This window comes from Aquarana catesbeiana, linkage group LG05 (genome assembly GCF_042186555.1).
Source record: "Aquarana catesbeiana isolate 2022-GZ linkage group LG05, ASM4218655v1, whole genome shotgun sequence".
Classification (NCBI taxonomy): domain Eukaryota; kingdom Metazoa; phylum Chordata; class Amphibia; order Anura; family Ranidae; genus Aquarana; species Aquarana catesbeiana.
Window position 1 is genome coordinate 304,845,547 of NC_133328.1, and position 13,909 is coordinate 304,859,455.

At 42.0% G+C, this 13,909-nt stretch overlaps 1 protein-coding gene across 1 annotated transcript in view; it reads right to left on the bottom strand.

Annotated features, from left to right (window-relative positions):
- The window catches only part of CTNNAL1 (catenin alpha like 1), a 448,383-nt gene that overhangs the window by 27,365 nt on the left and 407,109 nt on the right, over positions 1 to 13,909 (bottom strand). The window contains exons 13-15 of the mRNA XM_073630832.1: positions 10,808 to 10,858; positions 8,268 to 8,422; positions 4,920 to 4,968 (exon numbers count right to left, since the gene is read on the bottom strand). Coding sequence (XP_073486933.1) covers positions 4,920 to 4,968; positions 8,268 to 8,422; positions 10,808 to 10,858 — 255 coding nt within the window. The remainder of the gene's footprint in view (positions 1 to 4,919; positions 4,969 to 8,267; positions 8,423 to 10,807; positions 10,859 to 13,909) is intronic.

A 13,909-nucleotide genomic window follows, 5' to 3' on the forward strand; every position in this document is an offset into this window, starting at 1 on the left:
GCATTCTGCACTTGCGGGGAGTCTACGTGAGTTACAGGCACTCAGGTGCTGGTTTGCTCATGTTTTGGATTGGAGGAGACATTCATTGATACTCCAGTATCAGTTTCTGAACAACTGGGCTCTGAAGTAGTGGGAACCACTTCCATTCCAGGTTCTGGTCTGCCCGCATATCATCCTCCGGCAGGACATGAATCAGGCTTTCATGATTCTTACCAAGGACATTAATTCCTCTTGCTTCACATTCAGCACACATGTCATTTTCACTCATTCTCTTGCAATCTGCAAAACTAGGCATGTTTTGCAAAAAGAAAAGATAGAACAGAAAACCGAGCTAGGAAGGAGCTGTTGCTGTATGTCTCTTTAAAAAAAAAGACAAAATTAGCACTGGCTTGTCTCTAAGGACTGTTTCCACATAGGTTACAATCCTTCAGGGCAGAGCTAATTCTTAACGCTACACTGAACTACAACCGCCCATTTTTACCGAAGAATCAGAACTTCTACAAGATTTGCATCACCACAGACCATATTCAGAGATTTAGCATATACAGTAGCGTTCAAGAGACAGGAATTTTAGTTTGTATTATAAGTTTTAGAGAAAATTTTAACACTTTTCAAAATAGGACTTAATAATGAAAAGGTCAAAGTGGTGCAAATAAAATATTTATAGAAAAGGGGTGTTACAAAGAAATAAAGAGACAATAAAGCAACAGAGAATAATAAAGTGATTTTAAAGGCTCTTTTTTTTTTTTTTTAAATAATAAACATGCCTCCTCTGTGCAGTTGGTTTTGCACAGAGCAGCCTGGAGCCTGCTCTTCCCGGGTCCCTCTTCGCTGCTCCTAGCCTCTTCCTCTGAGTGCCCCTCAGCCAGCAGCTTGCTATAGGGGGCACCCAAGCCGAGTCAGAGCTCTGTGAATCCATTCAGACATGGAGCTTTGACCTGGCCCCTTCTCCCATGATTGGCTGACTGACTTTGTTTGACAGCAGCGGGAGCCAATGTTGCCGCTGCTCTGTCTAAGCCAATCAGGAGGAGTGTCCTGGATGGCTGAAGGGATCGTGGACATTGCTGGAGAGAGAAGGAGCTCAGGTAATTATGGGGTTGCTGGCAGGGCTGCTACACATAGAATGCATTAAGATTAAAAAAAACCTTCTGCCTTTACAACTCCTTTAAAAGGAGTTAAAAATGAGAATACGTGCAATGTCCTGTTTCAGCAGATTTCAGTCAATGAGCAAGGTGGTAAATTGGCTCTCATAAGTTGACAGGTCTTTAATTGCTTGAGGGAACAGGAGAGCTATCAACTTCTGGAGCAGACTCCTTTTTTCCTGATATGACGGGGGTGTTGTCAGAGACTATCTGGCCAATTAAGTGGCCGAGTGGCCATGGGGGTGTCACGTGTTTATGACCACGTCACAGATTCAGTTTTCCATAAATATGCATATCTCTGAATACCTACTGTTTACAGACTGCCAACATGAATATTATTGTCCAGCATGAAATTAGCTTTGAAATGGCTACAAATGTGTTAGGTCTCGGATGCCCAGTTCGCCTAGGGGAGGAATTGGGCCAGTCCTGCTTCCGGTACTCCTAGTTTAATGTTTGTGCTCAAAATGCTACAAATTAACTGAGGGAAGATATATGTCTATATCCTGGCTGTACAGTCATGATTTTAGAAGTTATGGAATATACTGGGATTATTGATTCTACGGAGAGACAGATGTGTTTTGTATGAATTTCAATTGAGGTTTTTATGACCCAATGTCTTAACGCTCTCACTCAAGCATGCAAACTCAACAATCTGTTTGCCTCTTAGAAGTGTATTGAGAGATTGATAAGAGATGTCTGCCATGCTGCTTAGGTTTGTGGATTGAACTGAAAAGAGGCAGGGGGGGGAGAGAGGAAAGAGGAAAAGGTCTCTGTGCTTATGCCCTTCAAATGACAACATGGCTAAGATGAGCTTAGACATGAACAAAATGGATGTTGCATACAGCTTTTCATGAGCCCAATGCGCACAACCATTACAGATGTCTTGACAAATAATGGGTGAAAAGTGAACCTTAAGATCATAATCTTGTAGACATTTGCAATTCTACAACTCAAAGTACATCCAAAAAATGAAATGAAATCTCCTTTCGATATAATGGCGTTGGACAGAAGTACAATGTCTTCGTAAAGGCGACAGGTCCAAACAACCCTAGGAAGAAATCAGGCTTTAGGTCTTAACACCTTGTCCTTGTGTAAGACCAGACTTTTTTTTACAGGATAAGGTTGCTAATTCAAACACATACTTTGCAGAGGTGATGGCAACAAGAAAAAAAAACAAGCTAGTCAGTAAGCAATGTCAGTCCGTCAATATCCCTGACCGGTTTAAAGGATATTTTTTTTTAGAAGTGCTATAAGGAGCAAATTAGTCAAATTGCACTAAGAAAGAGGTGAACACAGAGGAGCAATATGAGGGAAACCCTGTACAAAGGTCACAAAGAATGAGTGTGGAGATCTAACCTTTAATAGTACTTAGCCAATTGTTAAACCAGGTCTAATTGTAAAAAGTTCAGGATTTGTTGTTGAAGCGGTTTTCCCCGCATTTAGTGAAGTAGGCCTTCCATGCAGATGGCAAATCTTGAGGAAAATGGACGTTCTTGCTTTTAACATGATGGGAATCACCGAGTCATTGAGGATCCTGTCATTCAAGAGCTGAGCTTCAACAGTCATGCCGGTACAGCTAGTGACCCTGAAGCAGGTTGTTAAAATCGGTCCTTGGGACAGAAGACCAGGTTGATCAAGAAAAACCCCCACGCAGCATCTGCCAGGAAACTGATCAGTTCAAAATACATTTGCCTGGGCCAGTCTATAACGGGGAGTATCACTGGAATGCCCTTCATCTCAAACCTGCACAGCAGATGAGGCCAGGAAGTCATCAGAGTATCCACTGCTTTCATTAGACGATCCAAGTACATGCAAATAAACCTGTCTAGTTTGTTGATGAATCTGGGAGCCAGGAGGCTCACATCTCACAACCCTCACCAGTGGCACAGGTTCTGAAACTCTTCTGGATGTACGTACTTGGTCCCACATATAGAGGCACTGTCTGCTGATTTAGTCTGTCCACCAATTGTCTATACCTGGGATGTAAAAGGCAGACAAAGCTGGAACATGAAGTCTTGCACAGGACAGAATATTTACTTTTTCTTACCACAGCAAGACTTCAGTCTATTCCGCGATGGTTGATGTTGGGAGATCCGCCAATCAAGATATTACAGAATGTTGATCAGGAGTTGGGATTCCTCCAAAGACCTATGCATCGCCGGCATATCTCAGACAACTTCCCCAGCTCATCAGGGAATCTGTTTGTCCAGAGACTGAACCAATTGGTCCCTCAATAACCAGGTGAGTTGTAGGGTGTGGAGTGCGGTATGCCTACCATTAGTCCCATGAGTCAGATGCAATAGCAAAGAGAAATTATATACTGTATTTATTGGCATATAACACTCACTTTTTCACCCTGAAAATCCGGTGCAAATAGCGTGTGCGTGTTATACGCCGATACTGCAATTTGGGCTGCCTAGAAGGGAAAGGGGAGGGGGGGCGGGACGAGCGCCATCAGTTTATATACGAGAATCTCCTGTTTATTAAGTGGCCTCTGTAATAGTAAGTCTCATCTCCTGGGCCGGCATTGGACCAGTGTTCTGTCTATCATAGAAGCCGGTCCAGGAGGTGGGACTTTGTATTAAAGAGGCCACCGAGTAAACAGGAGATTCTCGCTGTATGTAATCTGACGCCGCTCGTCCCGTCCCCCTCCTTGTCCCCTCCGAGGCAGCAGTAATCTGAGGTGAGGCTGCAGATGGGCATTGATCAGGCTGCATTCATGGCAATGGTGAGGCTGCATATGGACATTATATCCGTTATCAGGGAGAGGAGCACAGAGGGGAGCTGTGGCCTTGGGGTGCGCATTCCATAGACGGTGTGAGGAGAGCGAGCAGTGCGGAGATGTGGCAGCTGGCGAGCGAGATTCCTTACAGAGTCTCTCAAGGGTCATCCCCCGAAGTTCATCGCTACTTCTCCCTCTACTAAGCCTGTTTTGACCCCCCTGAGTAAGGGCGGTCGCTGGCTATCTGGTAAGCCTTCATTACATTATCCCCAGGTGGTGGGCAGCACTGGCGGTGGATTATTGATCCAGAACTCCGCATGGAATAACTTTTGGACTTCACTTACATTATAATTCAGAACTTTTATTTCCATTCACTATACTTGCCTTTTCATCACTTATGGACTTTTTGATTTAATGTTTTTTTCACTAGTCATTATTTTTAGGTGTTATTTATTATTGATTGCTTAATTCTTTATATTGATTTTTTAACAATAATTTCACAATATTTTTCACTCATGACATTTGTCCAGCGCTGCACTGTTCTCTTTATATCTGTTTCTTGTGCCCTCGTATTGGGGTTATAGTGTCCAGCAGCAGGACCCCTTTCACAGATATTTCCTTATTAATTATTTTTTCACTTTTTTGAGCACCTAGTGTATTTCTTTTTCATTTTCCAGATGAGCATTGATCAAGCTGCATTGATGGGCAATTGTGAGGCTGTAGATGGGCAGTGATCAGGCTGCATTGATGGGCAATTGTGAGGCTCCAGATGGGCATTGATGGGCGATTGTGAGGCTGCAGATGGCATTACTCAGGCTGCAGATGGGCAATGGTGAGGCTGCAGATGGGCACTGACCCTCATTTTGCTTCAAAGTTCTTTTTTATAAATTAGATTTTTTTTTTCCTGAAACTTCCCTCCTAAAATGAAGGTGCATGTTATAAGTCAATAAATACATATATATATATATATATATATATATACATATACATATTCTATATGTATATATGTATGTAAGGTTTTATATAAAAATATCAAAACAGCTGCACTGATTTACCTCTGCTTGATGAAATAAGTCTTGGGTAGTCTTCAACAAACCTTCACCCCTGCAGAGGAAAGATTATATAATGACAGAGATAAATATGGCTGACCTTTTTCCTAAAATGGATGTTGCTTGACTGGGGATCCAACAGCTTTAATATTTCTTGCGTCACGGATTCAGAATAAGTATGCATATCATCTGTATACTTGTTCCGGGTAATTGACTTATGAAGTTAGTGATCAGAAATGCCAGCCTCCATCATTCTAGCATTGCAAGATTTCTTTAACATTTTGCATTAATGATCTGTGTTCGGTCAGGGAAATTTCTCCTCACAGCCTGTACCAAACAGCATGATGTAAGAGTAAAATATCTCCAAAGAGAGGGGATATCGCCTCTTTTTACCAGAACAGGTGTCCTCATTGGAAGATTTTTCATTACCATCTGTTCCTGGAACAACTCAAAAGCTTGGCATTTCAATCACTTTCTGTACCAGAGACAATTTTCAGTCAGAAAAACAGCAAGGGTGTGCAATTAAGGCACTGTTGCCTAGGATGTAAGGTTGGGTACACATGTAACGTTTAAAAAGAGGTCGCTGTACTAAGCAATGTTAGTGTGGCCATCTCCCCTGCTGTGCCTTTGTGTTCTGACAGGGGGACTGCCGTTAGATGGGTTTCTGTCAGAAAGGCAGCTTTACACACTGACTGAATGTCGGCTGGTTCCTGTTGAACCAGCCAATGTTCGGCCTGTGTGTATTGTGCTTTAGTCTCATGAGATTTGGTAATGTCACTATTGCTCTGCCCACTGAGGACTTTGTCCTCTTCTTTTTGAGCTCTGTTTCCTTTAATTTAGGCATCCAAAATGCAGCATTTTGGATTTTTTCCACAATGCACTGGTGGGAAGTGTGTCAACTGTAATCACATTTCTTTTGTACATTCTCTATGCAGGTCAATGTGTCCCGTACGTCATCCAATTCTTTCAATTCATCAAAAGCATCGCAGGGTGATGCTCCTTTTTCCTGTCAACTTTATTTTAACATGCTTTTCTTAACACACAGACTTTACTTTTCACCATTTGCTGTGCAGTGTCAAGATTGTTCAGCTAAGGTTAATTTTTATACAATATTTCTGTAACTTCAAACTCTTAGGGCTCTTTCACATGGGGCGGATCAGTGATGATCTGCCCCGTGAACATCCGCTTGCTCAGCGGGGATCGCTCCGCCGATCCCCGCTGAGCAGGAAAATGACAGGTCCGTCGCTGCACACTGTGCAGCGACGGACCTGTTCAGAGCGCCGCTCTCCCCTATGGGGGATCGGGTGATGACGGACCAGAGTGTAGAGTGTAGAGTGTAGAGTCCGTCGTCACCCAATCCGATAACGGATGGAAAAGTAGGTTTTTCCTCGGTTACACTTTTTCGGATCAGAGCAGATCGGATGTCAGCGGACATGTCACCGCTGACATCCGACGCTCCATAGACCTCCATGGAGTGTCCGTTCAGGTCCGCCTAAAAAACTGACAGGCGGATCTGAACAGACAGTCCGTGTGAAAGAGGCCTTAAAGCAATGCTGTCCCGATACAATTTAGAAATAAAATGTTCCCTGGATACATTTTATACTCACCTCTCCTGCTGCCCATCTCCACTGTAGTAAAGATAAAGGGCCAGATGGAGAATCTTCAGAATCCAATAGGTATTACATTTCTAATCCTTGGCTGGGCTTAGTGGTTTAATCAGCCGGCATTTATATCACTACTGTGTCCTGTAGCACAGCACACAGGGAGGCACCGAAAAAAATTGACACTCCCAGATTTTCCTAACTACAGCTGAGACCTTTGGCACAGGCACCAGGAGCGGAAGTACAAACAGTCTTTTATGCAGAAATCCTTTATTGTACAAGTTATATACCAACTCACTTTAAAGTGAAACCATACTCACCTTGAATCCAGCGATGCACCGTCCCCGAAACTCCCCGCTGGCATCTTTGTGAGGCAAACTACCTAGTCAATTGGCGCCTGCTGTCATTGGCCATCCCGAGGTGATGTCACTCCTGCGCATGCATCCGTCTGATTTAGAATTACCGAACTTTTGCAGTGAGCTGTGCTTGCGCAGCTTACCGTACAGGAGCAGACAGGCAAGTATCTTTAATGCAGACGAGACAAAGCATGTATCTTCTACATTAAAAATCCACCAATGTTCATTCCTAGCCTAAAGATCCACTTTAAAGAGTTACCTAACCATTCATTTCAACATAGATCTTCCAATATGATTATATGTGCATTTACCGTATTTTAGTCATGTTATTTACCTGTAAAAACCCCCCTTGAGCAGACATCCAAAAACATTGAGACTGCGGCTGGGCACCACCATCTTGGATGTGATGTGAGCAGCCCCAGCAGATGGTCACTTAACTGTAATGAAGGGAGGTGAAAAGAGGGGTGGGGGATTTGTCACTCTCAGAAGAGGGCTAAAAAATTGCAAGGACGGTGGGGGCTGTTCTAGGTAACTAAATCTAAACTAGTTTAGTTTGCTAGCAAGTTCATGAATACATTGCAAAGAAATACAATAGTCATTTTTAAATTGGTGGCAGAATCTTTTTAAGCTACAGACCTTTTGATAACCCATTAAAAACACTGGAAATGATAATTTAAAGCTCATTTACTCAGTCTATAGCATAGGCGTGCACACAAGGTGTGCCAGGACACACCCTAATCACCCCCCATGTGGCGGAAATTCGCCCCGTTTAGACTCCTGAAAATTCAACAAAGCACCCTAATGGGACTAATAAAAAATAAAAACTACTGACGCCGTCCACTGCCATATTGACACCAATCCCTGCCTTACTGAGACTGTCCATTCCTCTACTGACACTGTCAGTATATACACACACACATATCTGTTTGAGCTTTGGGGTGCACACCCTAATGCAATAGGCTGTCCACACCTATGGTCTATAGTATGCCCCCCCCCCCCCTGTTTTGCTCGGTGTAAACTGGCTTGTTTTTACAACAGTCTTGTTAGACAAGCCCATTCGACAGACAGATTTTTCAAATGCCAAGTAACGTCGTACACCAGTTATACATGTAACTAAACTTGTTGATTTAACTATAATTTTTCAAACAAACCATATATTTTAGAAAAGGTATTAACTTTTGCTTTCCCCAAAAAGAACAATCTCTCTTGTTGGGTAGTCCAGTTGAATTTGGTTCCCATGTTGGTAGAGGTCTGACCATGTTAAAATAACAGGTTCTTATGGGTTTCTCAAACAAACATTCTGCTTAGCCCTCAGGAGAAATCCTGCCTCTCACCTTTTAAAAGACTAGTAAAATCAAGTAAAAAAAATACATACATGTAAAGAATAATATTCATACCTTGTGAACAGATACATAGTGTAAGCCATACTGGACATGGTCTGTCCATGTCTCAGCAGTTCATTTTCTTGATCTTCCCATTTTTCTGATTCAGCATCCACATCTGATGTCAGCAAACGCAGCTCCAACCCTAATTTGGCAATTTTGCCCTGCTCCTGAAAGGAATACATTTGTTTTCCTAGATTAGTGTATAGTCAATAAGACCAGAAAAAATATGCAAGACATTGCCTTCAGTATTAAAAATATGTATTTGCTGGGGCTTCACCAGCATTCATAATTAGGCACCCTGCAATATAAAAACTGAACAGAATATTGACGTGTTTAAAGCTTAACGCAGGGAAAAAAATATTTTTGGACATTTGCTATGTAAAAATAAATGACCTTTAATGATGGTGTCCCATGTGAGGATGGTGCTTCGTTAAGTAAAACTATTAGTCTAATTCATCCCTAACACTACACTGTACTGCTGTAATCAGCCAACTTACAGTTCCAGCTCTTATGCAGTGAAGATTAGCGAGTATCTCACTCCCCACCTCCCTCTCCCTACGTCCATTCAAAAAATGTCTTGTATGCATTTCACAGAGTACAAAGGGATTGATTTACTAAAACTAGCGTGCAAAATCTGGATCAACTCTGCGTAGAAAAGCAATCTGCTTCTAGGTCTTTTTTTTTTTGTCAAAGTCCATTAATTAAGCTTAAGGCCTCTTGCACACTGCAGCTTACATAGGCACAGGCATAGGCACAGTACAATTAATGGGCTGTATTTTAGCTCAGTAAAAAATAAGCTGTACTGAGCTTTTTCAAACTGCAGTGTGCAAGAGGCCCAAGTTAGTAGCTGATCAGTTACCATGAACCAGATTTTGCACTCTCCAGTGGTAGACAATTAACCCCAGAGTGTTCAGTGAAGAGACAAGGAAACGCTGCAACGTTAAATCCCCCCTCTCCAGTCAGCATTTTAAGAACACTTTGTATTCTATGAAAAGAACACTTTGTATTCTATGAAAAGAATACAAGACATTTTGTGAATAGACAAGGGGAGTGAAAGGTGGAGAGCGAGAGGCCCGCTACCATTCTCTGTACTTGAGCTGGAACTTTCAGTTTCATTGTTGGAAGTTTGGATCTTACTGCAGTGTCTGGGATGAAAGAAACCAATAGTGTTACCTAATGCAGCACCATCCACACATGAGTCAGAACTGAGCCCTAAAGTGAACCCGTGCCAAGTCTATGCAATGCTGGTCCGACCAGGTACACAATTTTACATTCCCTTCTCTCCCATACCTCCAAATGACCATTGTCAGCAAAAAGAGAATTTGTCCAAGTCAGGCACGTCAGTTGCCGCTTAAACCAGCACGCTCAGCTCCCATGTGAAAGTGCAGTATCGTATATGCCTGAGAAACCAATTACCAAAAACTGGTGCGTCATGCTCCTCCATATCTGTAGGTGCTGGGCTTTTTACTGTCTGGCCGCTGGGTGAGTATGTACTACTAGTGGGGCAGGGATCCAAGTGAACATATTTTGTCCTAAAAGGACAAAGCAGAGGTTCACTTTGAACCCTGTCACGTTTAGAGACATTGTCTTGTTTATAATCCTAAACCTTGCTTTAAAAGAGAAGCTCACTTAATTCAAAACCCCCAGCACCACCTTAACCTAAACAAAACCCCCCAGGTACTGACTTATCCCATCCAATAGCAGCTCCCTGCTGTGTGGTTTACATCTGATCTGGTAAAAGAATTTAGCGCTGAGCTGACCATGCTAATGCAGCAATGCACACACTTGAATGAGACGTTCCAGGACTACAGAAGCATCATCCTATTTAAGTCTAGGGCATTAGTTCACAGGCAGCGCACACTAGTGTTTTACCCGCCAGGATGGAAACAATGTGGGAGGTCGCTACCCTTGGAGGGATAAGTTGCTAGGGGAAAACTGCCTTTTAGTGGGAAATTTAGTTCAGGGGGCTGGGGATGGGTTTATATAAAAGTGGAACCCCCGCTGTTTTGTAGAATTTACAATTAAACTGAATAAAGATTTGCAGTGCAGAGATGTGAAGGACTATACTGATATTGGTGAGTATATAACACTAACAGCAGATAAAAACAAGTGGTCCTTGAAAATGTGTGTTTATTTTACTTGCTAATGCTTTTGTCTAAGCATGCGTCTGTATTTTATCTGGCATAGTCAAATTAGTCAAATATTCAGAACATAAAAACTTAAAGACAAAAAAAACAAAAAATGCAAACTTTGCGTGAAGACATCCTAAAGATCACTGGTAAGGAAATACTATTTATCACATAGAAATATTTCAAATCTCATACCATCAGGGACCAGACTGTCACTGCTTTTCAAAACCATTTCTAAAGATTTTCTGCAGATTTTTGTCTTCAGATTTACCAAATCCATGTAGTGTAAGGGCCTGCCTGATTGCATACAAATTGAAACTCTTAAGGCCTGGCCTCATATTATATGGTTTTGGTAAATCTGAAGACAAAAATCTGCAGAAAATCTAATAGTGTTTATGAAGTCTAAGGTGCTAGCTGACTTACCTCCACATCAAGTTTCACTGGCTTTAAGGTTTTCAGGTTCGCACTATGTTTCTAGAAAAAAAAAAAAAGTCGTTTTCAAAATTACACATTTCACACCAGCAACATTGCCTTCAGTGCAAAAAACAAAAAAACAAAAAAAAAAACACAAATCCTGCATGACAAAGCAATATTCCAAAGAAAATTGTTAAAGGACACTGAATTCAGTGTTAAAAGGAAATGGTACAAGCAGATACAGTATCTAACAAAAGTGAGTACACCCCTCACATGTTCATGTTACAACACTGAAAAAATGACATTACAATGTAAAGTAGTGAGTGTACAGCTTGTATAACAGTGTAAATTTGCCGTTCCCTCAAAATAACTCAACACACAGCCATTAAAGTGTTACTAAACCTACAACAGTAAAATCTGTCTGTTTATGCAGAATTGCATGCTTGTTATACTCACTGTGGAACTTAAGGGGTTAATCCTTTGCATTGTGTAAAAAGGCTCTTTGACATTATATGGACAAATCCTTCCCTCCTGCACCGTCTATCTTGGAAAGGCCATATAATACAGTGAGGGTAGCAGTGCTGCACATGCTCAGTTTAGTCTCTATTGCTGGAGAATACATTTCCTGTTTCAGTTGAACTGTTCAGATATTGACATCACACATGTGGGCGCGTATACAGGCTGTAGTAGAAATCTCCTCCTATCTGAAACCTCAGCACTGGACAAACTGTGCTGTTTATCCTGTGACCATGGTATACAGATCAGCAAAAAAAGGTATATAGTGACAGAATTTTAATGTAAAAAGATGATTTATAAGCTGTGGGCACTGTGAGGAACTATTTTCATATTACTGGGTTTAGTAACACTTTAATGCCTAAACCGCTAGCAACAAAAAAGTGAGTACACCCCTAAGTGAAAATGTCCAAATTGGGCCCAACGAGGTGAGGAGTACAAAGACAAGTGTGTCTTTCCTACACAGTCAAGCATGGTGGTGGGAGAGTCATGGTCTTGGGCTGTATGAGTACTGCCGGCACTGGGGAGCTACAGTTCATTGAGGGAACCATAAATGCCAACATGTACTGTGACATATTGAAGCAGAGCATGATTGAGACTGGGGCGCAGGGCAGTATGCCAACATGATAACGACCCCAAACACACCTCCAAGATGACCACTGCCTTGCTAAAGAAGCTGAGGGTAAAGGTACATAAAACACATTGCAGGCACAGACCAGATAGACAATTTCATGCTAATTGAAGCAAAAGAGGCGTTGTCTATCTGATGGTCTGTGCCTGCAATGCGTTATGTGGGAAAGACCATAAGAGAGCTTAGCCAAAGAATATGGGATGACCTATATTATTCCACCAACGGTAAATTCACTACAGTGGGACGTCACATAGGCCTGCAACACAGATTTGAGCCTGAAATAGCCAAATTCATGGTGTTTGAAACTATCCCTGAGGATGTTCATTGAGGTGACTGGGATCGCATAATCCTTCAGCGAGAAGCTGATTGGATTGAGCGATTAAATGCTAACATACCCCCAGGTCTAAACGAAACTCATACATATATATTACATACACACACACACACACACACGGTTATCTCCTATCCTATTGTTATGCAAAGCTATAAACTGTTATAAATTATGTATTTTGCACTGCCCCTAGATTGACTGCGGCGTGAGACAGCTTGAAGTTTAGCTCCCCCAGTGGCAGGCACGTGTCTCTCCAGGGAATGGTGATGCTCCTTAGAGGGCTATAATCCATCCCCACCAGGACTATGGCCACGCCCACTATTTGGTCACTGCACGTGCGTGATTTTCGCACACACGCGCGGTGAGGAGAGTCGAATCCAGCGACGTCGTCTGCCGGCTGAGTTCAGCTGGACTGGAGGCATATAGTGATGCTGGGAATGGCCCCTAGTATGGCGGCTGCTCCCTGGGGTTACATGGATGCAGGAAAACAAACGGTGAGTCCTATGATATTCAATAGCATTTTGTTTATACATGTGCCAACCCTATGCTAACCGTGCACTGGATGCCGAGCTTGGCACCATGAGCGGACGCAGAGCTATAGGCACTAACCACTATATAATTGTATAACAACTCAGTACATATACCTTCTCCCCACTGATCAATATATATGTATATTTATCAGGGGATGTTACCTTGCTGAGACATACCATATGAATAGATCTCCGGCTAAATAATCACCAGCTAACAACTGCTTGGCAATAGACTGTTAAACAACAATCAGTTGAAACCAAAGTTCCTGTATCTCTTTTCCCTGGGCACTACACTGGACACCCTGACATAATAGGTCGGTGATCTAATATACCAGTCTTTCCAATTATTTTTCTTTCCTCACATCTTTGTTTAATTCTAAATTTTCAATTTTTATTTCTCCTTTCTATTTGATTCCACTATTTTCCCTTTTCCCTAAATAAACCTTGCCCCCCCAAATCTCGTTTATCCCTTGTCCGCTGTGGGGGGGGCTGCAGTCCTCCTTTCTAGGTAAGCAGTGCTTGTGTATCTCTTACTCACATCAATTCTGTATGATATTCAAGAAAATAATTCTGCTTTGAAATATGTATCAACATCATAAATAATGGTTTAAACATGAAATTATGATTTATTTCAATAGATGCTGATGACTGACTTGGCTCCTTCTGAAGAAGCAATTGCTGCAAAACTAGTAAAGGACAATCGCCAAGACGCATCATATTCAATACCCCACTTCAATACCGGGGGTTATCTTCATCTCTCTTATAATGTTTAAAGCAGCACACAAGGCTGTAACTATCAATTGTATCTAACTATTTTGTCAAGGTGATTTTGTTCCACGTTTTTATATTCTATATATTATTAAATCTCTTTTATATAAAACTATACATATCCTTGTTTATGTCCTTGAGGTACCGAGATAGTCCAAACCTTTTTCCCTTTTGCCAGGGGCACTTCTGAAGTGACCCCAGGCATCTGTTTCTATAATATATGGATGATGGTACCCACCCCTATCCCAGTAAAAACATTCAATTGAGGCAATATCTTATTGATAAATCTGTGGGGCATTCTCAAATGGAAGGTGGAGGAGCGCAAGGTCTCCAACATC